The sequence below is a fragment of the Ailuropoda melanoleuca genome, chromosome 16, assembly GCF_002007445.2.
Source record: "Ailuropoda melanoleuca isolate Jingjing chromosome 16, ASM200744v2, whole genome shotgun sequence".
NCBI lineage: Eukaryota > Metazoa > Chordata > Mammalia > Carnivora > Ursidae > Ailuropoda > Ailuropoda melanoleuca.
Window position 1 is genome coordinate 90,621,353 of NC_048233.1, and position 27,313 is coordinate 90,648,665.

Consider the following 27,313-nt stretch of genomic DNA (forward strand, 5'->3'; position numbering starts at 1 on the left):
TCCTCACTCAACTTAACTGACCGAGGAACGTCACTCGTCATTTGAAAAGGAGTAAGAGCCAACACGGAGCTAACATTCAAGACCTTAAAAACCAGAACACGCCCAGCAGTGAGGAGAACCGTGCCCCCGTGACTACAGTCCCCAGAATGAACTCCACCCGCACAGGCATCAAGCCCCAGCCCTGCTGCGCACCACACTCCAAACATGACCCCTACCCTCCCCACGCTCCCCTGCACATCTGTTCTGGGATCTTCCTCCCCACGCTCCCCTGCACATCTGTTCTGGGATCTTCCTCCCCACGCTCCCTGCACATCTGTTTCTGGATCTTCCCCCCTGTTCCTCCCCCACTCACCCCACACTCCCTGCACGTCTGTTCTTAGAGCTTCCTCCCCTTTCCCTCCTGGCTCCCCTGACACGCCCGAGCCCCCTTTCCTGGCTGGGCATCAGCCTGGCTCCAGAAGCCTTCCTTGACCTTCTTCTCCATGGCAGCTCTGCTCCCCACGGAGGCATGACCACATGGTAATTAAGCCACACCACTTAGCACTGGAGAGCCAGTACTTGCCCCAGCCTGGCCACGGGGGCCACAGCCAATCAATAAGTGATCCCTTATAAATCTAAGTGTCCGACTGTATGCAGAGCCACATATACTCAGAAGCTCCAAGCCTGTCATTTCCAAACCGAACAGCAGCCTAGGAGCAATCCTGAGAGTCACTCGCGGTGAGCTGATGCCAGACACCTGCTCCCCAGGGCTCTCTAGGAGGCCTCAGCTGCACTTTGCTCTCCAGAACGACAAATAAGAAACACTTTTTCATAGGAGGGAGAGGCTGCAGAGTCTCTGACCTTGGCAACTGACCTCTCCACACAGACTCACGATGAGCCCTCTGTGAATCACAGCACACACTCAGGACCCCCTGTGTGCTGGCCACGGGCTACCTGGAACCTGGTGCACCCCGATTCTGCATCACAATCAGCCTTTCCCCAGGTCAGTATGTGTGGGACTCAGACAAGGTGTTTGGTGTGTGCACCCACTTTGCTGATGACCTAAGGCTGGAAACGAGGACTGCAAGGTGGGAAACGGTGGCTACGCTCAGCATATCAGAGAGGAAGGAGTGCGTGCCCAGCATGTAAGCAGTATTTCCAAGGTTCAAACTTGCAGGCTTTTGCCCACAGGAACCAGAACTCGTGCTCACCTGAGTTGCAAAAGTATTTCATTGTGAGGGTCCCTGTTCGCACAGGCTGTTTAAAGTCACTCCCGAAAGACTGAAAGGCTCCACTGAGAACGCTGATGGGAAACTAAAGTGAAGGAATCTCACCCAAAACCGAGCAGATTCCCAGGAAAGCACCAGAACAGAACCACATGCAAAGGAAAGGAAGACTGTGCTGGCAGCACGGAGGCCATAGGACTCACAATCTCTTCTCGGATGGAGTAATCGGCCGTCTCCAGGTAGCTCAGCATCTCAGCCACAATCTGCTGGGCGTTGCTGCGGTCACACATGGCGTAGAGGAGGTCCACGGCCCGCTGCCGCACACTCACGTCTCGTTCCGTCTGGAGGCACGAGGCACAGTGTGAAGAGTGGCTCAAGCAGACCTTGGGCAGGGTGGCCGTGTCCCTGTGGCTCTGGCCCCCTACTCTGTCCCAACGCTCACTGCGAACTCTCCCCACTCCCCATCTAGATCCAGGGACCCCCTACACACTCTGCTCATGCAGAGCCCCTCACTCCTACAATCGGGCCCAGCAGCTCTGGACCGCCCGAAATCAAGATGCGTCCCTGGGGATAGAGCAGAGACCTCTCTACTATGTGGTCACGGACTGTCACCTTCCACGTCACCTGGGAACTTATCACAGTGCCGCTCTCAGACCCCACCCCAGACCTGCTCTGTCAGCCTCTGCAGAGCAGTAAGAGCCCTGCTACTCCTCAGCACAGGACAGCCTGGGGGGCACAGCTGAACCACCAAGCAATGGGCGAAGGCAAGGGTAAGTCTTTCTGACTCCTGGCAGTAACTGATAACCACCACCAAAACCAGGGCCAGGAGAATCCATGTGGCCTCCTGTTCAACACACACGACAAAAATGCTAAAACACAAAGGGACAGAGTCAGACCTACTCTTAACTGCAAGCCTGGGCAGACCAAGGGGCTCCGCAGCAGCCCTGCCTGCCTTCCGTTCCCTAGCGCACTTCATCCAACACCGGTAACACTGGGGGCCGGTAACGGGAGCGGGTAACCTCAACTTGGCTCTTCCAACTCTGGAACTTCAATTCCTTAAGAAAGGTGAATTTTCTTTTGCAAAGGGTGAGTTCCTCAGAGACAAGGACAAAATATTTTATCTTCCTACCAAAAAGAACTGTTTGCACTGGTTCAAACATCTACCATGACCCGGCTCTGTGAATAACAGGATGTTCGATACTGTGTGCTCAAAGCCGACCTTACAGGCAGACAGAAAAGAATCACCCGGGGTGCAAGCCCCAGAGGACACAGCACTTGCCTTCAGAGCGTTGATGACTGTCTCGATGTGCGTCTTGACTGCCTCGTGGGAGAACTCGGAGCTGGCCAGCGTGCACATGCTCTCCAGGGCCAGATAGCGCAGGTTGGTCTCCCGGTGCTGTAGGAACTGGCCCAGCTGGTTACAGGCGCGGACGAGCAGGTTTGGCTCACTGCACGGACAGGGGAAGCAGGGTGGGTGGGGTTCCTCAGCACGCGCCTCACAGACAGGGCCACTCACAGGTCAGCATGGCAGGTGCCATTCATGCCCAGCACGCTGCTGAAGGGAAACCTTGGGGCCCCCCACAACGAAAGCCTTGAATGTAAATCCTGAGGCCAGTTTGCACTTGCTCCACTCATTGCCACCTCATATGCAGAATTCCACCAACTCCAAAGAGCTGGTGACAACAGAAGCACCATGCAGAACTCAGCGTCTCCTGAGCCTCTGTGCCAAGCTCACAGAGGGAACACTCAGGCTCTCACCAAGGGTCCAGAGAGCTCATCTCAGCCAGAAGCAGCAAGCCTTGGCGAATGGCTAAACAAAGGCCTTGCCCACGAGAAGACTCCTGAGAGGCCACGCGCACACACAGGTGCGAGGTCAGCCGAGTCCCAAAATACCACTTCCCAAGGAGTTCTGGCTACACTGCTACTGACTCCTGACTTTGCCCTCGTGATATTGTCGCTCTTTAAGTATCTTCAGTAAAGACCAAAGGGCTTCCTCGAACATCAAAACTTTTGTTTTTAACAGTTCCCAACCTTGCTGACATAGGACTCTCAGTAGGACTTTCTGTCCCAAGAAACTACATTTGTCCAGAAACACTGAGGTGGAAGGTGGCTGGCAGAGGGTCTGCCACGCCTCCTGGGCCCCCACACCACCTTGCATGGTGGGCAGCAGTCGGCAGTCATGCGGACCCAGGTGGCATTTCCCACAGCCCTACCTGGGAGCCACACCATCATGCTATTGGGAACTCTAGAACAACGCACCACTCACAAGGCCACAGGCAGGAAGTCGGACTATGGGAGCTGAAGAGAAGAGGCAAGGAAGCGAACCACCCTGCCATCCACCATCTCCCTGTGCTGCACTGACACACGTGGCCATTCCACCACCCCCCATAAAGCCCTCAGACCAACACTGAGTGTGGCTTTGTGTCGCAGGAAAGCTAACAGGCACCCACCCTCGTCCTTCCTGTAAGGTTATGGGAGAAGACAGGCAGGATCAGGGTGCCCCAGAGGACAGGAGAGGCCCTCAGGGAAAGGTAGGACCACAGCGAACAGTGCAAAGTGCTGAGGCCAGAGAGAGCACGAAGTGCTGGAGGAGAGAGAGGAAAAGGGGCTGCACAGGGAGCCCACACCCATCCGAGGAGGGCAGAGGCAAGGTGTCAGCCTTGGGGAACGGGTAAGCACTCAATGATACCCAGCAGGCCTAACATCAACGAGAAAGGGCCCACGCACATGTTTAAGAGGGGTGTGTCTTTAGCACACTCAGGGGAAAGGCCAGGGAAGGAGCGCCGCCCACTGCCCACCCACCTATCGTGGTGAATGATCAGACTGATGGCCTCGAAGAGCACGGCGTTCTTGGCATTGGAATGCTGCACTTTTTTTGACTTTGGTGGTTCCTGGGCTTTGTTCAAAATCGTCTCCAGGCACTCGGTGAGGCGACCTCGCACTGCAGGGTCTTCTGGGCAAGACAGAGCACTGTCAGGCGGGGCTCCCCACACCCACCTGTCCCTCCCAGCCGCACCACCTCACAAGCAGGCGGGGAGACAGCTGGTACGAGTTCCTGGTCCGTCTGTGGAGCTACTTAAACTGAGAGGATTTAATAGCCAGGGTAACTACCATACATTTTAGTGCAAATCAGATGCACCACATTTTCACTGCATACGGATTATACAAATCAGAAAATAAAACCTGAGACACAGACAAAACACAGGATATAAAAGTGTGAAAGACAGGGAGCAAAAAATCTTTTTCTCCACCTTCATTCCCAACAGATACAGAGAAAATGTTACCAAAACCAACAAAAAGAGAAAGAAAATTTTTAAAGTTCTCATCAGACCAGAAAAATGAAATAACAGACAAAAAAGGAATAAGAAAGCAACAAAAATATCAGAATATCAGAAACAACCTGTCCACCAAAATGCCTAGCACCTCCAGGGTGTCGCAAACCCGGCCATCGGAGAGAGGAGCGGAACTCTGTGGACGAGCGCGGGAGGGGGACCAGCAGGGCACCCAAGGAGCAGCCACCCAGGGCCTGAGCACAGAGGCCAGAGGGTGAGGGGCCAGACACAAGAAAATTGGAGCCTATGGCCTGAAAAAAGGGTCAGATGAGGAACTCACAGCCACAGGCGATCTCAGAGTGAAGAAGTGGGATGGCCACCAGGCAGGGGTGGGCAGCCAGGGGCAGCAGGAGTGAGACAGTAAGGAGCAGGGCCACCAGGGAGGCCGGGCTGCTCCAACTCAAGGAAAGGCTCTGCCGCAGGTGTGCAGTTCATACTTTGGTATGAAAGATATTTAGTAAAAGACAATTACTTGCACCTAACACATATCTCGTATAAACACCAGTTAGATTAAAATGTAAAGGCTACAACCACAAGCGATCTTTGCAAAGGGCAACTTGGAAGTATCTATCAACATCTTCATCTACAGGGCGCCTGGGCAGCCAGTCAGTGACACGTCTGCCTTCGGCTCGGTCATGATCTCAGGGTCCTGGGATCGAGGCCCACATCGGGATCCCTGCTCAGCAGGCAGCCTGCTTCTCCCTCTCCCAGCTGTTCGTGCTCTATCTCTCATAACTCTCTCTCTAATAAATAAATAAAATCTTTTAAAAAAAAATGTCATCTACATACTTCAACCAGGAAGTTCTACTCTGAGATACCATATTAATCAAATGTAACATTTTGCAATAAAACACAAACAGAAAAATATCCCCAATGTGTACATTAAGGTTATACAGATTATTAACAACTTAAGATACAAAGTTTGTAAGTCTTTCAAGTTTTACTGAAAAAATTTGTTTCAAAAACCTGCACAGATCTGATACTACATAAAAGCAGAAATAATCCCAAATCGTTAAGAAAATTTTGAGTTCTGTACCAGCTGCTCTGGGAAAGCCAAAATGTGTGGCAGCATCATAAATGATCCACAGAACAAGGACCAGCGCCAGGAAAAGACTTATAAAGATAACAAACAAGAGACATAACCCTAGGACTCTGAAGTAACCCCCCCCAGAGAAGTCTCTGCTACGCAGCTGTTACCTGGGGGCGGATAGCACTGTAGCAACCTCAGGAGTTTTACAGACAGCCAGGGAGCCGGGACAAAATAGTAGGTATAATCCTGAAGGTCTGTGGATGCAGACGTCACGATCTGCAAGACAACACGGGCAGGTGCAGGCAGGTGTCACTCAGGCCCCCGTGTGGTCCTCGGATCACACACTAACTGAGAAACAGTTCTGCTCGAGGAGCCAAGTATATCTAATACACTTGTGTCTCTTTTAGAGGCGAAGGTGCACAGCGGGGCCACGCCCACTGTCATCAAGCTCTTGCTCCGCGAGGGCCACCCGCCCCCCTGCAGGCACAAACCCGTGATACCACCGAATTCAACGGCACCCGCACTGGGAACCCAATCTTTCCTTTGTGGACCAGGACGCAAATAAAACACAACAGGGAGAACTCTGGTCCCCTCAGAAGGGAGAAGATGGTGTTCTGAACCCAGCCCCGTACCCCCACAGCCCTCCAGGGCCAACCCCTGCCATGAGCTTGTTGAGGCCACACAGCAAGCTTCCTTCATTCGTTGTTCCATCCCCTTGGCCGTCAGGGTCCTTGCCAGGGCAGACACTCCCTCCACCTTCTAATACCTGACTGGCCCTAAGACATGTCACTTCCACTAGCACACAGCCCAGTGCCTTCCTCACCCCTCCCCATGTCATGGAGGTCAGAGGAGCACCACCCGACAAAGCTCACAGGTGTGACATTTCAGGTCATATGTAAGCACGCTCGGGAAGGCTTTACCCTGACCCCCCACCCTCAGCTGCAAGACAGCAGCCCAGGCCCAGGACGTGGCCCCTCCTGCAGGAAGGTGAGCTCGGCGCTGGGGAAGCATGGGCAGGACGAGCAGAGCAAGCAGGGGCCTACAGGCACAGGAGCAGGACAGAAGGAGCCAACGCAGGCTGCCGCACGCAGCTAAAGCCATGCTAAGAAACTTACAGCTTATACATGCACACATTTGAAACAAATACAAAATAAAAGCAGGGAAGAATTCACCCCAAAGATACACAAAGGGACCAGCAAACTAACCCAAGAAAGTAAAGGGAATAAAAAGGACAGGAACAGAAAGCTGCCAGAGAGGAAAACACAACAGAGAGAGCCACCAGGTCAGAAGTCATCAAGCTCGACAGGCTCATGGGGGAAGTGAGAAGGCAAAAACACCCCGAGGCAAGACCGAGAAGGGGGCAGCACTATGGCCCGCACCCCAACACGCAGAGATGTTTGAAATATCTAGAGAAATCTGCAAACATTGGGAAAATGCAACTTAACCAAAACTGATGAAAGGACAGAAAATATAAAGACCCATAACTTATTAAATAAGTTTAATCCAAAATAAGAAACTGTTCCACAAAGAAATCCTACTTTCAAATGGCTCCACCACTTAACCCACAGATAAAGACGTCAGGCAAGACACAGAAAGGAACCAACGTCAACAAAACCAGCAAACACTACTCGTCCGTGGTAAGACACTGAAGACTCCCCTCTGACAGGAGGGAGGGAGGGAGGGAGGGAGGGAGACTTCCCCAGGAAGAAAATCCCCTTTCACAGTACACACTGTGTGGAGGGCTGAGTGGGAGCCAGAAAGCAGGAAACACAGACAAATACAGGCTGGGAAAGAAAACTCATTGTCCACAGACATGATGGAGGACAAAGATGATCTATGCAATCTACACATAAATTACTAAGATTACTAAGTGAGGGCACCTGGGGGGCTCAGATGGTTGAGCGTCTGCCTTCGGCTCAGGTCAGGATCCCAGGGTCCAGGGATCGAGCCCTGCATCGGGCTCCCTGTTCAGTGGGGAGCCTGCTTCTCCCTCTCCCCCTCCCCCTGCTTGTGCACTCACTGTCTCTCTCTCTGTCTGACAAATAATTAAAATCTTAAAAAAAAATAATAATAATAATAGGATTAGTGAGTCTGTCAGAGTTGCCAACTCCAAGATCAATGTACAAAAATCATTTACACAAACCAACACAGAGTGGTTATAAAACACATTTTAGGGACGCGTGGGTGGCGCAGTCGTTAAGCGTCTGCCTTCGGCTCAGGGCGTGATCCCGGCGTTATGGGATCGAGCCCCACATCAGGCTCCTCTGCTGGGAGCCTGCTTCTTCCTCTCCCACTCCCCCTGCTTGTGTTCCCTCTCTCGCTGGCTATCTCTCTCTCTCTGTTAAATAAATAATAAAATCTTTAAAAAAAAAAAAACACATTTTAAGACATCACTGAGGGGTGCCTGGGTTGCTCAGTAGGTTAAGTATCTGACACTGGCTCAGGTCCTGATCTCAGGGTCCTGGGATCGAGCCCCACATCGGGCTCCTTGATCAGTGGGGAGCCTGCTTCTCCATCTCCCTCTACTGCTCCCCCCACTCATGCTTGCTCTCTCCCAAATAATAAAATCTTTTTTTAAAAAAGGTATCATGGGGCCCCTGGGTGGCACAGCGGTTGAGCGTCTGCCTTCGGCTCAGGGGTGTGATCCCGGCGTTCTGGGATCGAGCCCCACGTCAGGCTCTTCTGCTGGGAGCCTGCTTCTTCCTCTCCCACTCCCCCTGCTTGTGTTCCCTCTCTCACTGGCTGTCTCTATCTCTGTCAAATAAATAAATAAAATCTTTTAAAAAAAAAAAAGATATCATGAAGAATACCATTTTAAAAATAAACAGTATAAAGATAAATCTAACAACAGATAAAGGAATCTCTACTCAAAAAGTTACAAACATGAGTGAGAAAAATTAAAGTAACTCTCCAAATAAATGGAGAGGGATACCATGGTCATGGATGCAAAGACAATACTGTAAAAATTTTAATTCTCTCAAAACTGACCTACAATCCCAACAGGATTTTGGGGGTGAGAGAACAAGATACGAGAGCGTGCTGCACTGGACATGGAGTTCCAGTGCCTAAGACAGCATGCCGCCGTGCAAGGTGAACAGAGACAGCAAGGAAGGGGCCACAGACACAGCCCACTGGTTTATGGCCAAGGTGGCACTGCTGGGGGGGTGGGGGCGGCTGTTTAGCAGTGGCACCCGGACAACTGGTACACACAGAAACAAGTGCCAAGGCAGCTTGTCAACCTGAAACCACAGAACAGGGAAGACTCCACAGACAGGGCACAAAAAGCACGAGCCATAAAGAACAGGGTTAGCGCACTGAAATGGGGAAGCTGGGATCACAGGAGACTTCAAGAGAGTTACAGACGAGGACAAGATTTCTTACACACAGAGCAGACTAAAGCATACAAAGATGCCATTTTTGAAGACCAATAATGGTTAAATCGTGGGCAGTTTGGTTCAACCTAACCTAACCAACCAAATGCTCGTATCTAAAATACGTAAAAAAAAAAAAATAATAAAATACGTAAAGAACAACTTCTACAAACAACACAACGGTAACTAGAAAAATGAGCAAAAGACTTAATAGGAACTTCACAAAAGACACTCAAAAAAGCAACAAACATGCAAAGCTGCTCACCCCGATGATAATCAAAAACATGCAGATTTAAATCACAACGAGACACTGCCACCACCCCCCCAGAACGGTTTACATCTAAAACCAAGACGCAGAGCAGTGGGGAACTGCACACTGCTGGCAGAACAGCCAGTCGGTACAGCTGCCTAAAAGCTGCTCTGGTGCCCTCAAGGTGAACCATTGCCACTCCATGACCCAGTGACGCCACCTCCAGGCACAGCCCCCCAGCCATCCACACACACGCACACACGCACGTGCCAAGAGACAGCCGAGCTGCTCACAGCGGGTCACTCCCAACCGCCTCGGTGTCAGACAAGACAACGGGTAAGTACGTTGCGGTGCCTTCACACAACGTCTACACAGCATCAAACATGAAGAAAGGGCACACAGAACAAACCCGCCAGCTCCTCAGTGTGCAGCTCTACCCGTCAAACACAAAAGAACACATGCCATCCGCAGGGTCCCTGTGCACGGCTCAGGACACAGTCAGAGCTGGACGTCTGAGCGAAGGACACATGCTCAGGCAGCAAAGGAAAGAAAAGAGTGAGGCCACCCAAATGAGTTCAGGGCTCCCTGCAGTGCGGGGCACCACCAGCAACCCCGTTCCCCACCCAGCTGAGCGGCACTCAGCTGACACGACCGTGGGCTGCACTGCTTTACTCGAGGCCCTTTCCCATACGGACAGGACGTTTCTCAACGGGCAAAAAGGTTGAAAGAAAACCCAATGAATACCTAACCAAGACAAATTCTCAGTCCTGAATTTACAAACTGAGCCAAATATCTTGCATTCTAAACAGTAATCTGTTAATTAAATAAAATAACTAAGACAAAAATGCACCCCGAGACCCGTTCCCCATCAACAGACTTACCCTGCTTAATCTGGAAACGGCCAGGGAGACAGAGGTCTTGAACTCCTCAGGATTCTTCTGTGCCAAGGTGGTGATGAGGCTGGTGGCGGCGGTCACCACACCCTGGAGCAAACACACAACAAATACACACCGTGACCACAGCTAACATGCCTGATGCCGACTTCTCACTGTAAACTCATTTTCCAGATAAAATGTAAAACCGAGAGCAACAACCTGGAGACCCTGGGCCAGATTCAGAACTACTTTGACTGGCCCACAGTGTCTTTAAAAACTGAGAGAGCACACGTCTGTCATTTTCCTTCTGGAGCTTCTCTCTGAGAACCTGGGCACCCGGCAATGCTGGCGGCCCAGATCCCTGTCTCAGTGGAGGCCAGCGGAGGGCAGCAACAGCTCCAGCCGAGTCTCTACCTGCCCTACTGCTTTCCTCAGGGTCTGGCCACCTGTCCGGCCCTGGGGTCAGCTGCGCTCACTGCTGCCCCTAATTTAAATCACTCTGTGTAGGGGTCCCCAGCTGGCTCAGCCAGTAGAGCACACAACTCTTGATCTAGGAGTTGTGAGTTTGCACCCCAATGTTGGGTATAGAGATTACTTAAAAATAAAATTTAAACAAAATAAATAAAGCAAACACTACTCCGTATGGACTGGGGAGGGGGACATTACCTTTGGAATCCTTTGAATCTTTACAACCCAAAAGCGAGACTGTGGAAAACAGCAACTGAAAGAGCCCATTATTCCCCTTCCTGAAAAGAGGTCCAGGCCGTATCCCTGCCATGCTGGTCCCTGAAGCACCCCAGGCCCCGGTGAGACCCTTTCCTGCAGAGAACCCCCCGCCCGCAGTGCCCGGCCTCAGTGCACAGGGACCCCCCACGCAGCACGGGGCACCTCTGCTATGGTCCCAGGACAACTAGGAGTTGCTCCCACCAATTCGTGTCTCTTGAAAGAAGATACTGCGTAAGTAAAGAAGTTCTCTTGTAAATATGAAATAGATAAAACAAAGGAACGAGGTTTGACTGAAGAAACAAAGTGCAGGAAGCCACTCGGACCACTGTGTGACCCTCTGGTCCTCCACCTCGCTCCTGAGCAGGCGGGACAAGGGCGGCATCTGCAGCTACGAAGGCACAATGAGAGTGAGCTCCCGGCCACAGCTGAGCGGCTCCTTCAGCTTTCTAACAACCACCTGGAAGCTGCCTTAAAGAAACGGATCTAACTGGCCTCAATGTCCATTTCTCAGTGAGCAAAACAAGTACCAACCGGTTTCCCTCCCAAGAGAGCTCTAACAAAACTCAGTATTTGTAAACATGCAAATTCCACCCGGGCAGAGTCATTCGGCAGGGCTCCTAAGAGTTTGGGGCTCGGCCTGGCCCACCGGGAGGACAGAACAAGCCTCCATATTCTGACGAGAGTTCGCGCTGGCTCCCGAGCACAGCTTCTCCCAGCAGGAGTCTTCGTAGGAAGAGCAGTGTGAGAAGACCAGGGGGAGCCCAAATGGCCCCCGGTGCTGCCCCTCTGGCCACAGTGCACTACCCTACCCCACACAGACCCCCAGGCTCCTCCCCTGCTCTCAGAACACGGGACATACAGGGGCTTGCTTGCTCTGCATGGCCAGCTGACTCTCCTCCTGGGCATTCCTGACCTTGAGACAAAGACAAATCTCAGCCCATCTTTAGTGACAAAGCCAGGAGATATAGGGCACAGAAGCCACAACCACATAAGGGACAGTCGCCAAGAAAGCAGAACACATGCCGAGAAGAGCAGAGATGGAAAAAGACAGGGTGACAGGCTTGGCCCTCCTGTGTCCGGCAGGGCCAGCCCCTCTTCTTTCTCCTCTTCGAGCTGGGCCACAGTGGCTGGCAGTGCAGCTGCTAAGACACAGTCGTGCTCATTAAACTGTGAAGGCAAACCACACAGCTGCAGCTACAGGGTTGCACCGTGTCAAAGGAGAGGCGCCCTCGTGGCCACCACTCTGGAAAGTGCCGACTGTGAACACGTGCTGGTCTTGTGGCCGGGGCCCCTGAGCTGCCCCGGCTCTGAGCCTTCATCACCTCCTGGCTCAGCTCTGCATCTGCGAAAAGCCACTGAAGCCCTCTGAGCCCCAGTTTCCATATGTGCGAAAGTGGAAAAGGTCCCCCTGCCTCCCAGGGTCTGCCTGGAGGGCAACTTGTGGCCTCAAGCCTCACAGCCTCCCGCATGGCTTCCCCCCTGCACGGGCGGAGTCTGAACCTGAGCAAACAGAGCAGCACCCAGTGACCCTGCGTGCACGCCCAACACCGCCGCCCAGGGGCTTCCCCCTCTCCCTACAACATGGCTGCACAGACCATGCTCCGTTCTGCAGAAGGGCTGCGCTGCTTGGACACAAACATCCCAGGAGGCGTGGGCCGCGACAACGTGGGAACAGCCCACGGGGCTGCCACGGCACAGCAAGTGTGCCGGCACAGCCACCAGCTCTCTCCTGTAAATCTGCATGCCGCGATCATTTATTTTTAATTAATTGTTTTTCTGGAGAGGGAGAAGGAATGAAGGGCAGAGGGAAAGAGAGAATCTCAAGCAGGCTCCTCACTGAGCACGGAGCCCGCTACGGGGCTCGACCCCACAACCCGGAGATCATGACCTGAGCCAAAATCAAGAGCTGGATCTCAACCGACTGAAGGCGCCCCTGTTCTTAATTTAATTTTTAAGGTAGATTCCTTTCTGGGAAAAAACGCAGTAACCAGCTAACATACTCATACCTACCTCCTCAGCAGGAAAAATCTGTGTTGAATTTCAATTCTCTCATTTATACACTAGAACTCACACAACACAAAGCCACTGTGCCCAACATCTCCTCTTACTTGACCCTGCCTCCTGGTGTCATGTCCCTGTGCGCCTCTTCCAGTGTGGACAGCTCCCGTGTCCCATGTCTAACCACTACCACCAAGTCACCCTGTACCTCCCTGTCCTTCTCTACGACACAGGGAGGACAGTCGAGCCTGGCCTATGCAATGGCCATGCTGGAAATAAGGTCGGGGTCACAGGATGCCCTCCTCAACACCCCACCCAGACAAGCATACCATGTGGAATGCCCTCCCTGGACAGAGTATTTCCAGAAGACACGGATCTCTGTCTTGTTCACCTGCGCAGCCCGAGCCTGTGGGAGGCCCTTCCGATGACGAGTGATGCAGTGGGCCAGAGGCCATGTCTGCGCTGGCCTGTCCCCGGGTAGGGGGGAGCTCTCCCCCCGGCATCGTGAGACGCCACACTGAGCTACTTTCACAACGGCGACTCCAGAAACGGTTACTCGGTGGGGAAAGCGGAGACGCTAGTCCAAAGGCATTTACCAAATGCTGGTCATTGAGAAGATGCACCACTCGGGACGTCCAGTCCCCCATGGGGACGAGATCAGGAGACGTTCTGTACAAGCGCAGCAAACACAGGGCAGCACTCTGCTTCACGCTGTCCATGGTATCCCTGAAAGACAGACACTGCTGGTCACTCGAGAACACACCCGGCACCCCCATGGCCCCAACAAGCTAAGCATGGCCCCGAGCCTCACAGAGTATGGCCCAGAGTAACCTGCAGACCAGGTGGCTTCACCCTCTCCGTGGGCTCAAGCTCATGCCCCCTCCTGTGAGAGGTCTCTGTGCGGCCGCGTCTGGACAGTGACAGACGGGGGACTGCACTGAAGACCTGCTCTTGACTCCACCTCAAAGACAATCCACAGCAGAGTCCTGCCGGGAAGTCGCTCATCTCCAGAAGTGTCGGTGCTGGTGTTTTTCCCAACTGCTGAATATGACCTTGGCTATGCAGGATGGCACGTAGTCAACGATGTTCCTCTCTGTTTGGATTACAGTGACTTTTTTTTTTTTACACAATTCACTTACTAACACACTCAGAGAGCCTTGCACTACCACAAAACTCCCCTGATGATTCCGTCTCGCCCTGAAGCATGGTTGTGAAAAGTAGGGCTCTTGCACTGTGGAGCCCAGCGTCCTAGGAACGCAGCGAACACTGAGAAGCCAGGTCAGAGCAACTGCAGACACCCCAGGAGAGGGGCATTTGGAGGGTTTCCTGTTCAGGCTTTAATATTGGTTGAGGGCAGACAATGTTCCCAATGCTCCGTTTACCCCTCCTCCCCCCAACCCTAGCCGAACTCGGCTGAGCCGCCGGGAAAGCAACAGCCCACCACCGAGCAGTCCGGTGCAGGCTGTCTGGAAGAGAACAAGTCAGCATTCCCAAAGCACGGGTCAAAGCCGCGCAGGCCCTTGTCCCACGCGGAAGGAAGAGAAGGGTTTGAGGGTTTGGGGCTATCTTTACCATCTACCTCCCCGGTAGCTTTCTCATTCCTAAATGAGTCCGACCCAACATGAGAAGTCCCCACGCCGTTCCCCATTCTACTCCAAAGAGAAATTACCTTAGTAAAAAATTCTGTCGGACGCCAATAGCACTGGGGAGCAACAGACACATGCCCATCTCTGGCCCCCGCCCTCCTCACAAGGAGTAGCAGGGCAGTGCGCCCTACAGGCCTCATGGCACAATCGCGCTGGCTTCAACGAGCCAGTGTGTCTCTATGCTTGCAACCGCGCGTCCCAGTCCCAACTAGCACAGGAGAGCCTTCCCGCCCGCCGTCCCGCGCGGCTCTGACGCCCGCACTGGAAGTACAACACCCAGCAGCCCTGGGGAAGCCAGGGAGAGCGCCGCCTACTTTCAGTTCTGTGTCAGGCTGGGGCCCAGAGCCCAGGACCTGGGCAGCTTCTCTTTCTGAGCGCCAACTGAGCCCTGCCGTCCCGTCCCCAACACGACAGTTCTGGCGCAGTGACCTGACCCTGCGACCTTGACTCTGACAAGACACTTCAGCTGGACATGGCCCCACCCAGGCCCCCAGGCCTGGTAACTGGCAGACATGGCTCAGCTGTCTTCTCGCAGCGGGCCTCTCTTCTCACCCGTCCACATCCGTGTTCATCCAGGCTGGGCCGTGCTGTGCACCCTCTGTGTCCTTTCAATCTGCAAATGCAGTCCATCCTTTGTATTTCAGGAAAAGGTTCTTGAATTATCATCTGAATACTTGCCAGAGATTACCTCTGTCTGTTTTACACCTCGTTCATCCAACAGGTATTTAACAAGCAAGTACCATTTACCAGGTACGGTTCAAATGCTGAAAATAAAGCAACAGCCATAGCAGACAAAAACCTCAGGCCCCAGGGAGCTTGTCTTCTGAGGGCGGAGGCAGGCAATACACAGACGTGTTCACTGATATGCGCCAGGAATGGGGAAGAGGCCAGGCAACAGCCAGAGGGAGCAAGAGGCCCAGGGAAGGCCTTGCCAGACCTGGAGCAGCCCTAACAGGGGAGGAAGAAAGAGCGCCATCAGGCCCTGAGCCCACACCCTCCCCAGGCATCTTCCAGGCGGACCTGAGCCTCTTCCATCTTGGTAACTTCGCTCTCAGGGTGCCCACTGTGCCCTGCAGCCCCCATCAGCAGACATGGGGTGGCATCATCTCGGCCCCCCACCTGGTTCCTCGGCTCTGCAGCCCCTTCCAGTCCACGACCTGCTACTGGCACACTGTCTGTGAGCCTTCCCCACTCACAGTCCTCTGGGGCCTCGCCTCCAGCCTGGCCTGTCTGCCTCGGGCAGCACATGCCTCGGACACTCCTCCAAGCCACAGCCCTTGCCCTCGCTTGTCTAGGCCAGGGCGCGCCCCCAAGGCACAGCCCACCCTTGGGGCGGGGCATCCCGTGCACTGCAGGGTATGAGGCAGTGTCCCTGGCATCCATGCCCAGAGTGCTGTGGCCTCGGTCTGCTCACTGCCGGTCGTCCTGGAGGAGCTGGTCCCCCAAGTCCTGACGAAGTGCCCGCGACTGGGGCCCTTCTTGAGCCAGATGCGTCACCAGGGTGTGGGCCCTGGGTTAGTTTCCCAACTCAGCAGAGTCCTGAAACACGAAGCAGGGCCCCGCCTCTGCCGTGCCCCATGGCACTGAACAGCCCAGAGTGGTCTCAAACTCCTCCAGAGCCACCTGCTCAGCGCCGTGTGGCCTTTCTCCAAATTCAAGGGGGTGGAGGTGGGTTTCTAAGAATTCTCAGGATTTGAGTGTTGGACCTCTTCCTCGGTAACTCTCCTGAGAAAGGGCAAGAAGGGGCCCTGTGCCACACCACAACACGACTGCATCCCTTCTTCCGTGGCCCTTCTTGGTTGGTTGTGGTTCGCAGGGTTCTTCTTTCATCATCTTGAAAACCCCGGTGTTACTGGGGGAGCAACGGTATGAGTGGAGGCACTGAGACATACAGGTCCCCCACCACCTAAGACAGGCAGATGAACTCTTCCGATAAATTCTTTACGTAATTACATACTTGACTTACTTCACACAAGAGACATACCCAGCTACGAGGATTTTTGGAATCTCCCCAGCGAAGGCCTCGGCCATCTCGCGGCTGCCCACATTGGCAATGCAGTGCAGGGCCAGACCCATGAAGGTGGGGTTCCGACTGGCCAGGTCATTCTTGATGGCGTTGTTGATGAGCCGGATCAGCTCACTGTTGGAGTTCACCAGCACAGAGATGAAGAGGTAGCCCTGGGTTCCGGAGAGACAAGAGGACAGAGAGCTCGTGAGCACTGGAGCCAACATGGGGAAACAGTACACACACGTCCAGCCTTCGGGAAGCCTCCTCCAGTCTGCCTGTGTCCTGGAGAAGGAGTCAGGCCACTCTGATGAAAACACCAGTTCCATCAAAGAAGCAAAGTGTCTGCTTCCAGCTCTGCCATGAGACAACCCTGTGGGACGCACCTAAGTGGCACTTAGCCAGATGTCCTCCTCATCCCCACCCCCCACTGCCCGTCTCACTCACCTATCCGTGGTACCATGTGTGAGCAAGCAGTACTCACCGCTGTCCCGAACAGGGTGGACCCTGACTGGAAGGCCCTAAGAAAGTGCAGTGAGTTCCAGAAACCCTGCTGACTGCGGCTTTACCCTCTGTCCATCCGCTTCTGTGCCCTCAGCTTCCCCTTACCACTGGCCAAACTCCAGCCCTGTGTCACCCCCCCCATCTACACCGTCCCCGGGCAGGAGGACTCGGTGGACTTCCTGAGACTCATCTGCTCCCTGACCACGTAGCTGAACTCCTGTGCAGCTTCCTATTGGTCTCGGGAGAAAGGCCCTGCCCACACACCCATGTCCTCGCCTCAATTCCAGCCACTGCTGCCCCTTCGGCTCTGCAGTCCCTGCACGTGCCCCTGGCCAAGTGCTACCTGCTGTCTGTCTGCCCTCATCCCCCAGCTAACTCCTCCTTCTGTGCCCACTCAGGATGCCCTCCCCAGGGGACCTTCTCTACTAGCTACCCCTTTGTAGGGTCCCAGAGGGCACCACGCACCTCCTTCCCTGGGCACTGGCCCCAGCTATAATTCTCTATCTGTGGGCTGGATAATGCCATCTCCTCACTAGAAAAAAGCAGGGCCAACGTCTGCTGGTCACCATGTCCCCAGGGGCCTCCCAGCGCACTGCTTGGTTGGTCCATGGCAGACACCATAATTCTTATTGGGTAAATACCAATACTTTACAAAATTCCTGGGGGGTCTAGGGTATTTTTTTTTTTACTTGCTATAAGTTAAATTTTTGGACGGAGGAAACTGTTACTTTGCAACACTGCAGAAAACATAAAAGTATCATTACTCCCAAGAGGCTACAGGGCTAAAGTTACAAAGCCTGAGAGGCTTCAGGAGCCCAGGTACCAGCACCATCTAGGAAGGCAGCAGAAGCCGGGAGCAAGGCAAGGGAGCACCCATCTGCAGCCCCAGCTCTGAAACCACCCATTGGTGGCGTCCTTGTCAGAAACAGAAAGCTGTACAAGAGACCACCAAGGGAAGGGGTCTGTGCCAGTGCATTAGCCCGGCACTAGCCCGGCACTGCAGGGAAGGAAACAGGAGTGCCCAAGGCACCCATCACATTCAGCCCGGGCTTCGTGCAGCATCTGGCTAGAACCACGGCAAATCCCCAGACTGCAGGGAAGTTGTAAAGAAAGAGCAAGAAAAGAAATGGCCACCTTATCAGAAGAACCTTGTGCAGGAGAAGAGCCCCTTCGGTGGGCAGGACTGCTTCCTGGAGGAAAGGAGGCCTCGGGGCCACCTCCTCAGATGTCCTCAGTGCCAGCCCCGCCCCCAGGCCCCAACCCCTCGGGACACTCACGATCTGCTTCTCCGTGTATCTGTTGGAGCTGAGCAGGTTCACGGCCTCCATGTGCCCAAAGTCAATGTCATGACCCAGGAGAAAGATGAAGAGCAACTTGCAGACGTATTTTTTTTTACTATAGCCATCAAGAGCCTTGTCACCTACAGAAAAGGTGGGTGAGGCGGGGAGAGCAGAGAAGTCATCAGCAGGAGCCAGACAACAGCAGCACAGGCTGGCCTGTCACGGAGAGGCAGCCGCCCGCCAGACGCTGGCACAGCTGTGCCGAGTGCAAGTGACGCTGCTAGACCGGGTGGTGCACATCAGGGTCCAAAGGTTTGGCTTCCCTTAAAAACAGAAACCAGAAGCCCTAGCAGCAAGAGTTCTGCCCTCCCAAGACAGCCCGGAGCAGGCCAGGCCCCGAGGGCCTCCCTCGGGCCAACCACAGCCCTGCCAGGGCCCAAGACCCAGCCCCAACTTAAACCAGCAAGTCAGTCTTTTAAATAAGTTTGTCAACACAGGCAGGTAAGTGTGCTCTAAACGATCCCCCTTTCACTTCGGTTTTAGGACAAATCACCCACCCACGGAAATCACACACAAGAAGACCGGCGGGGGGCCAGCGCGTGGGCAGCTCAGTCAGGTCAGCATCTGCCTGATGGTTTCCGCTCAGGCTGCGACCTCAGGGGGATGTAATCTCAGCCCTAAGGAGGCTGTGATAGATGGTTGATTGCCAATAGCCAGAATGGGGTTTGGTGACTCACAAGGTACTGCAGAGAGCTGCAGACTAACCTGGGTCCCGGCCCAGAGGGGAGTCAACAGGCCACCCTGCCTGAAGCCAGAGCACCCGAAGGGGCTACATCTCTAGTGAGACGGTGGCAGAGGAAACCTGCGCCCCCAAAGGGCACCAGCAGGGAGACTTGCCTACTTGAGCCACAGCTCAGCGCAATCAGGAAAGAAATGACAGCTCCGAGAATACGGGGCCCACACCCTGCCTACGCGCCTCCCCTAGGTACCCACCTCATGTACCCCCACCTGCTCTTAGGGGCTCCTCGCTTGTTCAAGAGTGACCTGTGGGGAAGCCTTTCCATTGATCGCCCCCGCCCTGGAGCCCGCCACAGGGAGCCCATGCAGGCTGGGCAGGCTTCCCCATCACTTCCAAGACACGTGCTGGAGTCTGGCTGGGGGGCTCCTATGGAGCCTCGTATGGTCTGGGGTTAGGGCTGCGGGGTTCATGGTGACTCCAGTGCTTTCTCTGGCAAGTTTCAAACCACCAGCCTTCCCAGGAGCAGCCAGCTACAAGGGCCGCACACTAAGGGACCAAGTCACCTCTGGGCTCAAGAGTGACACTACAGCGCCCTACCTCAAACGTCCTGGGCGAGGAGGGAGACGCCAGGTGCTCCAAGTGCAGGAACCTACACTTTGGCCTCAGTGAGAAGCCTCAAAAACAAAAAGCTCTCTGCTCATTCCACAGCCCAGATGCTTGTTTCTGTCAACAAAGTGTCCTGCTGGCTCCGTGTGCACTCACGCAGCCCCCTCACGAGTCAGACCCAGGCACAGATAGAGCGTGCCAGAAACCTCCTCCATGTGTGTGAGGAGCCTCGTGTCCTCACGGCCCTGCACAGGGCACTGCTAGGCCCAGCTCTTCGTTCTTCCGAAGACGGAGCCAGTCTCCCAAGTACAGAACTCTCTGGAGGGGGACGCCTGGGTGGCACAGCGGTTAAGCGTCTGCCTTCGGCACAGGGCGTGATCCCGGCGTTATGGGATCGAGCTCCACATCAGGCTCCTCTGATATGAGCCTGCTTCTTCCTCTCCCACTCTGCCTGCTTGTGTTCCCTCTCTCTCTGGCTGTCTCTATCTCTGTCAAATAAATAAATAAAATCTTTAAAAAAAAAAAAAAGAACTCTCTGGAGGGACACAGTGTCCTCGCCACTGGTCAGTTCCAATAGCACTTCCACAAATGGCCCCAGGCAGAATCCCTCTGCATACCTCTCCCTCGCTGTCTCGGTAGAGCCATCGGAGGGACAAGGCTGCAGAAGGGGCCCTCATGCAGTCTGGGGTGAGAACAGGAGGAGCTCCAAGGACCCACGACAACCTCTAGGCTCCACCCTGCCCATAACCTGCACACAGCCCTCTCAATGTGACCCCAGTGCCCACGCCAGCATCCAGATTCCCTCTGCAGTCCCAGGCTACTCGCCTGCACACGGAGAGCCACCACCCTTTGCACTCCCGATAGCCTGTGCCCTGGCCAGGCTAAACCAGCTACCTTCTCTGCTCTTCAAGGAGCTGAGCTAGCCCCTTGCTCCAAGGAGGGGGCCTCCCAATCTGTCCTCCTGGGGGCTCTCCTTCATTCCAAGGGGCCACCCTACCTCCTTGGGCCTTGCAGTCACTCTTAGCAGAGCTCAGGAGTTCTGCACAGTGACCGTCCCTCTAACCCACTGTGGTTCCACTCTCCTGACCAGACCAGACTGAGATGGTCCTCAAAATGTTGGTTTCAACACGGGTTAGAATTGTGGTTTTAGGGGCGCCTGGGTGACACAGCGGTTAAGCGTCTGCCTTCGGCTCAGGGAGTGATCCCAGCATTATGGGATCGAGCCCCACATCAGTCTCCTCTGCTATGAGCCTGCTTCTTCCTCTCCCACTCCCCCTGCTTGTGTTCCCTCTCTCGCTAGCTGTCTCTATCTCTGTCAAATAAATAAATAAAATCTTAAAAAAAAAAAAAAAGAATTGTGGTTTTATTCCAGTAATTTTAAACTGNCCCATAACGCCAGGATCACGCCCTGAGCTGAAGGCAGGCGCTTAACCGCTGTGCCACCCAGGCGCCCCTATTCCAGTAATTTTAAACTGTGAAATCGCACCTCTCCTGCCTGAAAGGGGTGGCTCATGTCCCTCCCTTGCTGTGAAGACCAGAGGAGAGAGGAGGCAGGAAAGCAGGCCACACACCGCACCACATCCTGACTGAGGATCAGGATCCAGTCTGTGCCCGAGGTCCCCCCACTTCTCTACAGCCCCCTCCTCAGTGGGCCGATATGGAAACGAAGCAGGACAGCACACCCAGGGCTGAGCAGCGCCTGAGACAAAGTGAGAGCACAACAGAGGCTTACAAGGACCACATATCAGTGGCTCTTAAGACATGTGCCGATTTCCGAACATGAACTGTGAAAAAAGCTCTCTATCACAATGACTAAAACCTGGTATTTCTATAAGAATATATTAAGAATTAAGATACGAGCCTGGAGAGTGAGTCAGTCACCACTGCATCCAGGTGCACAAACAAGCCCCCTCTTTCTCTAGTGCTGGGGCTGGAGGGGAAGACAGGCAGGTGTCTCTGAGAGTCACCTGCCATCTGGGTCAAAGCCAGGTCAGCCTGTGGACCTGCACAATGCTGCGCCCCAGCACCTGCCCCCCTGCCACACCCCAGCACTGATTAACCTGGTAACACCCACTCGGTCACTCATGCTTCTCAAATCCCATCCTCTTTCTTTCAACAGTGGCGATGACCAAAACTCGTCCAAGATAACCATTCTTCAGGGACAGGGGAGATGCGGCTGGCCCAATGTCAGCAAGCTTTACTCACGACCCCAGCAGACCTCAGGCTGACGTGAATTTGTCATTTGTGCCTTAAGGAGAGGACCCTTGTGCTAAACACAGACATGGCCTGGGACATACAGGTTTCCAAACCCTCAGCCCCTACGGGGGGTCACGTGGGCAATCACATAAAGCAAGGCGAAGGCACCTACCCCACTGTGAGGTCTGAACATGCTCCCCCCCCCGCCAGGCAGACACTATCTTGCCCAGAAAGATGTTCTCACCTNTCACGTGGGCAATCACATAAAGCAAGGCGAAGGCACCTACCCCACTGTGAGGTCTGAACATGCTCCCCCCCCGCCAGGCAGACACTATCTTGCCCAGAAAGATGTTCTCACCAGACGAGTAAGATGCCAGCAAGAAGCGGTGCGGCTGTAGGCACAACCTTCTGTCACTAGAGCAACGCATCCGAGTCCCAGTAACCAGGTTCTTCCGGATGGTTTTTGAGCTATGACCCTTTCCACCCTTCTTCTCACAGAGACTGGTGCTCAACGAGTATCTTCTCATGCTCAAAGAGTAAAAAGAATGAGACACCAAGGACGGACACAGGACTTCCTCACTTCTGCACCCTGACGATACGCTCCCTCGCCCCTCATGGCATTCTGTCCACGTCCTCCGTGAACTGCCTTGGAAATGCTCACACCAGAGAATCCACTCTTCCTCCCCAGGTCCCCAGAGACCCGAGGCGTTTTCTTTACTCTCTCTGATGCTTACTGATTTTAATGGCTAAAAAAAAAGGGAGACGCAAATTAAAACCACAACAACTAAACCTCACAAGATTAACCATTCCAGGTGCGGGCGAGAATGTGGGAGAACCAGGACTGCTCTCACATGGCAGGCAGGAGCCCGACACGCACGGCCACTCTGGAAAGTGGCGTGGCGGCTTCTCGCAGAGTGAGGCCTACACCTTCCGTGTGCCCCGGGAGTGCTCACCGCAGCTCCATTCCTCACGGTCAAGCACTGGGAACCTGAAGAACGTCCGTCCGCCCACGGGCAGGTCCACACGCCACGTGGGAAGCACGCTCCCATGCACCAGCACAGGCAGCACGAGCGCACCCCAGACGCACCACACTCAGGTGAAGACAGCAGCCGTAAGAAACCTCACGCAGGGCTCCGTTCACGTGACTTTTCCAGAAAAGCAAAGCTACAGTGACTGAAAGCGAGCCTGCAGCTGCTGGAGACTGAGGAAAGTGGCTCAGAGCCAAAGGCACAGAGAACAGTCACGGTGCTCGAAATGTTCTGTTGCACTTTGCTGGCGGCTGGAAAATACAGGCACCTTCCAAAGTTCAAAGTGCGCACTTGAGACGAGTAGATTTTACTGTGAAAAGTATCTCATAAAGCCCATTTTTAAAATAATACTGTCAAATATTCCAGGAAGAAAAGCACAAAAGATGACCGAACACTGGCAAGGCACTGGGTGCTGGTGTAGTCGGGAGCCAGCACGGCACACCCCTTACAGTGAGCTTTCACTTCCCCCATAAAAACTGTGGCTTACTTAAGTCTTTCTACACCTACAATAACCTAAGTTCTTCCTGGGAACTTCCTTATGCACGTGTGCACCCCTAGAACTTAGGGGACACCCAGCGGCCATTCACGTTAGCATATGCTGTCCGGTAAACTGCAGACAAGCAGAGATAAGCAATCATCATGTCCGCGTAAACTCTAACACAGCAGCTGTTTTCCAACGGTTTCAAGACAGAGTGTGCTGGTTAATGTCATAATTACCACCCCATTCCACCCCAAAACTCAGTGGCTTACATGACAAGCATAGGCCTGCGCAGGGTGCCTCTCCCTCTCTGCACAGCAGCCCCCAAAGCATGTTCTTCTCATGGAGGTGATGGGAAGACCCCCAGGGGCGAGTGGAAACGAGCTAAGGTTTGAAAGCTGCAGGCAGACACTGTCTATATCCCACAGGCCACGTCACATGACCAAGCCCCACACCCTTCCTCCAGCAACAGAGCTCACCCATGAAGCCACAGGCCTCCAGCTCCCTTGAAGGCAAGGTTTGCGATTACAGATGCAACTTTCTTTTTTTTTTTTTTAAAGATTTTATTTATTTATTCGACAGCGATAGAGACAGCCAGCGAGAGAGGGAACACAAGCAGGGGGAGTGGGAGAGGAAGAAGCAGGCTCATAGCGGAGGAGCCCGATGGGGCTCGATCCCATAACGCTGGGATCACGCCCTGAGCCGAAGGCAGACGCCCAACCGCTGTGCCACCCAGGCGCCCCTATTGATGCAACTTTCTAATGCTCCTAGGACTGTCACGTTTTATCACCTTTTGTCTGTTTGCTGCCAAGTATTTTACTTCCAGTGTGTCTGTAACTCCCCAGGAGGGTTTCGTGCACAACGATCATGTACATTTCTCTACATATCTGCCGCTCCTTTCCTTTTCTTCCACAACTCTGACCTCTCCTCTCGCATTATTTGTTTCTGGCCTGAAGTACATCCTTTAGAATTTTGTGGGAAACTTGTGGGAAACCATTTTTGTCTGAAAAAGTTCCGTTTTAGCTTCATTCTCAGAAGACACTCTTGCTGGGTACAGTCTCCAGCTGGTTGTTCAGCATGCTGCCAGTGTGCAGTCCGCTGTGTGCCGGCTGTCAGTACAGCGCATCCCCTGCCCGGCTGCTCCCAGGACCGCCTGTCTCTGGACTTCTGCATTCCTACGGTAACGTGTCTACACACACGTTTCACTGCAGTTCAGGAAGTTTCATGCATTTTTTTTAAGATACACAAATTTATTAAAATTTTGAAAATATTTAACAATTTATTGAAGTCAGAAAAATAAATTCTCAATATATAAAATCTAGAGAGGTGGAATTAGAAATTAGATTTCAAAGGATTTTTGAATTAAAAAAAAAAAAAAACGATGGTTAAATGCCACGAAGTAGGCGGCAATGCCTCAGCTGTGTGCATGCTGTCAGGCCAGAGGGCCTCTTCCATCCACGTCAAGGAGAGCTCGGACCGTCTCTCCTTCCGCACACACAATTTCCTGCGATCTTAAGGCTGTCACATCCTCCCTCCTTTCCTTCTGAGACACCAATTACACCTTCCAGACTTTTTCACCACACCCTCTGTCTCTCACCCGCTACTCTTTACCTGTCCTTTATCCTCCATCCTGCAGTATCCAGGACAGGTTTGGTTCTTACCTACCACTCAGAGCACTAACCTCTCTGCAATTACAAGTGCTGCTGGAAACCCAGAGTCCTTCATTCTGGTTACTGCAGGTCTCAGTTCTGGAATATCCATCTGGTCCCATCTCACAACCCACCATGTCACCTTTCACACATATGTCTCCTGCTCAAAATTTCAAGTGTGACTTTTCTTTAAAAATGGTAGACTTACTTCTTTACTGTGATCTGACTCTGGTCTCAGATGCTCCGTAATTCTGTCTCTGCTGGTTCTTGCTCATGCCGTCCTGATGTGCACAGTCACTATGACTGAACACTGGACGTTGTGTGAGAAATCAGTTCTAGGAATCATGTGCGCTACAATGATAGTGCCCTCCTCCAGAGGGTTGTTCTCTTACCCGAAGCTAAGTGTAAAGTCTGAGGTTCTGTGGGGTACCCAGGTGTCCGAAGCCCCACGGCACATCTGTGACAGTCCACTCCTGCCCTTAGGGCCTTGCCTTTGAAAGTCTCAGTGTAACGTGGGAGGGTGCCCACTTCTGGAGGGCTCTAAGCTTTGATCTTTCTCCTAGACCACAGCTGCTCAACGTCAGCACTCTGACATCTGTCTTGCGCGTGGCAGGACGGTTAGTAGCCTCCCTGACCTCCCCACCCACTAGATGGCAGCAGCGCACCCCCACCCAGTTGTGACAGTGCGGTCTCCAGAAGTGGCCAAATATCCCCTGGAAGGCAAAATCACACTGACAGGTAACCACCCCTCTTGACTTTCATGGAGACCAAACTGTCTGTTTCACAGCTCGCTCTCTGGGGTAGCAGATGCCCTGGAGGCACAAACGGCTCGGTGCTGTGCTTGCTGACGCGGACACTTACCTCCTCCTAGAGGAGTCTCAGGAATCCTCCTTTCCTCTTGTCGCTCTACAAACTTTCAAGATTTTTTTTTTAATAGTTTATCTTTCTGTTTTCAGTAGAAGGTGTGGCTGACGTCTGCACTGTCCAACGTGGCAGCTTCTAGCCACGTGTGGCTGCTGAGCACCTGAAGTGTGGCCAGTCTGAACTGAGTGTGCTGAGTGTACAACGAGGTTTCAGAGACTTGCATGAAAAAAATTTAAGATCTCTCTTTATAGAAAGAGATATCTTTTTCTATTGACCACATGTTGCAACGAGAGTATTTTAGGCATACTAGATTAAATAAATTAAAAACAGGTTTTTTTAAAGTTTTTTGTTTTTTTAGCAATCTCTACACCCAACATGGGGCTCAAACCCACAACCCCAAGATCAAGAGTCACGCATTCTTCTGACTGAGCCAGCCAGGTGCCCCTAAAATTAGTTTCATCTGCTTCTTTTTACTGTTTTTAAATGTGGCTACTAGAAAATTTAGAATCACATGCCTGTCTGCATTAGTGACTTGAATTCTATTTCTCCTGGACGGGCACACACCTAGAAGATCTAATCTGACAAAACTGAAACAAAAGCCCCAGGGTGCACATTTGTAAGGACAAAGGGTAGGTCTTCTCTTCTCTGTTACTAGTCAGGGCATACACACACGCAATAATGCCAACTGGTTAACAGAGAGGAGGGAACCTCTCTCCCTACCTAGGGCAGCTTAGCTTAGGCAGGCACGAAGACAGAAGAAACAATGGAAGTCTTGTTTGTCCCCAAAACATTTATACAGAGAATCTGAAGATTTACCATCTGAAAGGCCATACATTCTTTTTTTTTTTTTAAGATTTTATTCATTTATTTGAGAGAGAGAGACAGCAAGAAAGGGAACACAAGCAAGGGGAGTGGGAGAGGGAGAAGCAGGCTTCCCACTGAGCAGGGAGCCCGATGCAGGGCTCGATCCCAGGACTCCAGGATCACGACCTGAGCCGAAGGCAGATTCTTAACCGAATGAACCACCCCGGCGCCCCTATTAACTCTTTTTTAATAACAACACGATTAACGCATATTAGGCACTCACTTTCTATGAAGCAATTTATACATATTTCCATACATAGATATAATTAGTGTAGCAGACATGGACCCTCCCCTCAATTAAGGACTGGAGCTGCCAAGCGTGTGGTTAGCTAGCAGGGTTAGCATTGTCAGGGATGGCCTTCCTTGGCTTCGAGCCACAGCTGAGCGAGGGGATGGTACAAGGGCTCAGCCATTCCCACCCAATGCCAGACGCCTCTAACAGGCAATCTTCACCCCAAAGCTCCCTAATGGGCCAGCGTGTCCGTGGACACCCCCTCTGCCCGACTCCAGCCGTCTCCCTCCCTTCACCTCTCCGTGGTGCTCCTCTCTCATAACCCTCTGTACTCCAAGCCCGTCTCAGGGTCTGCTTCAGAGAACCCAGCCCGAGGTGAGCGTCAACACCCCACTTCACAGCTGCACAGACACAGAGTAAGTAACTTGACAAGGT

At 53.1% G+C, this 27,313-nt stretch overlaps 1 protein-coding gene and 1 non-coding gene across 8 annotated transcripts in view; both read right to left on the minus strand.

The window, feature by feature from the left end:
* The window catches only part of AP2A2 (adaptor related protein complex 2 subunit alpha 2), an 81,811-nt gene that overhangs the window by 16,750 nt on the left and 37,748 nt on the right, over window positions 1-27,313 (minus strand). For 2 of the 7 annotated variants that reach the window (XM_034645945.1, XM_034645947.1), the window contains 8 exons: window positions 18,220-18,362; window positions 16,418-16,611; window positions 13,384-13,513; window positions 10,070-10,171; window positions 5,735-5,843; window positions 4,008-4,158; window positions 2,485-2,653; window positions 1,409-1,546 (listed from right to left, as the gene is read on the minus strand). In XM_034645945.1, the coding sequence (XP_034501836.1) occupies window positions 1,409-1,546; window positions 2,485-2,653; window positions 4,008-4,158; window positions 5,735-5,843; window positions 10,070-10,171; window positions 13,384-13,513; window positions 16,418-16,611; window positions 18,220-18,362 (1,136 nt within the window). Of the gene's footprint in view, window positions 1-1,408; window positions 1,547-2,484; window positions 2,654-4,007; window positions 4,159-5,734; window positions 5,844-10,069; window positions 10,172-13,383; window positions 13,514-16,417; window positions 16,612-18,219; window positions 18,363-22,121; window positions 22,478-27,313 lie in introns of those variants that run through there. The other 5 variants (XM_034645943.1, XM_034645944.1, XM_034645948.1 and 2 more) reach the window with 5 other exon arrangements.
* LOC117796859 lies at window positions 24,643-24,767 on the minus strand. The gene has a single exon (XR_004621564.1). It is a non-coding gene; the product is annotated as a U6atac minor spliceosomal RNA (small nuclear RNA).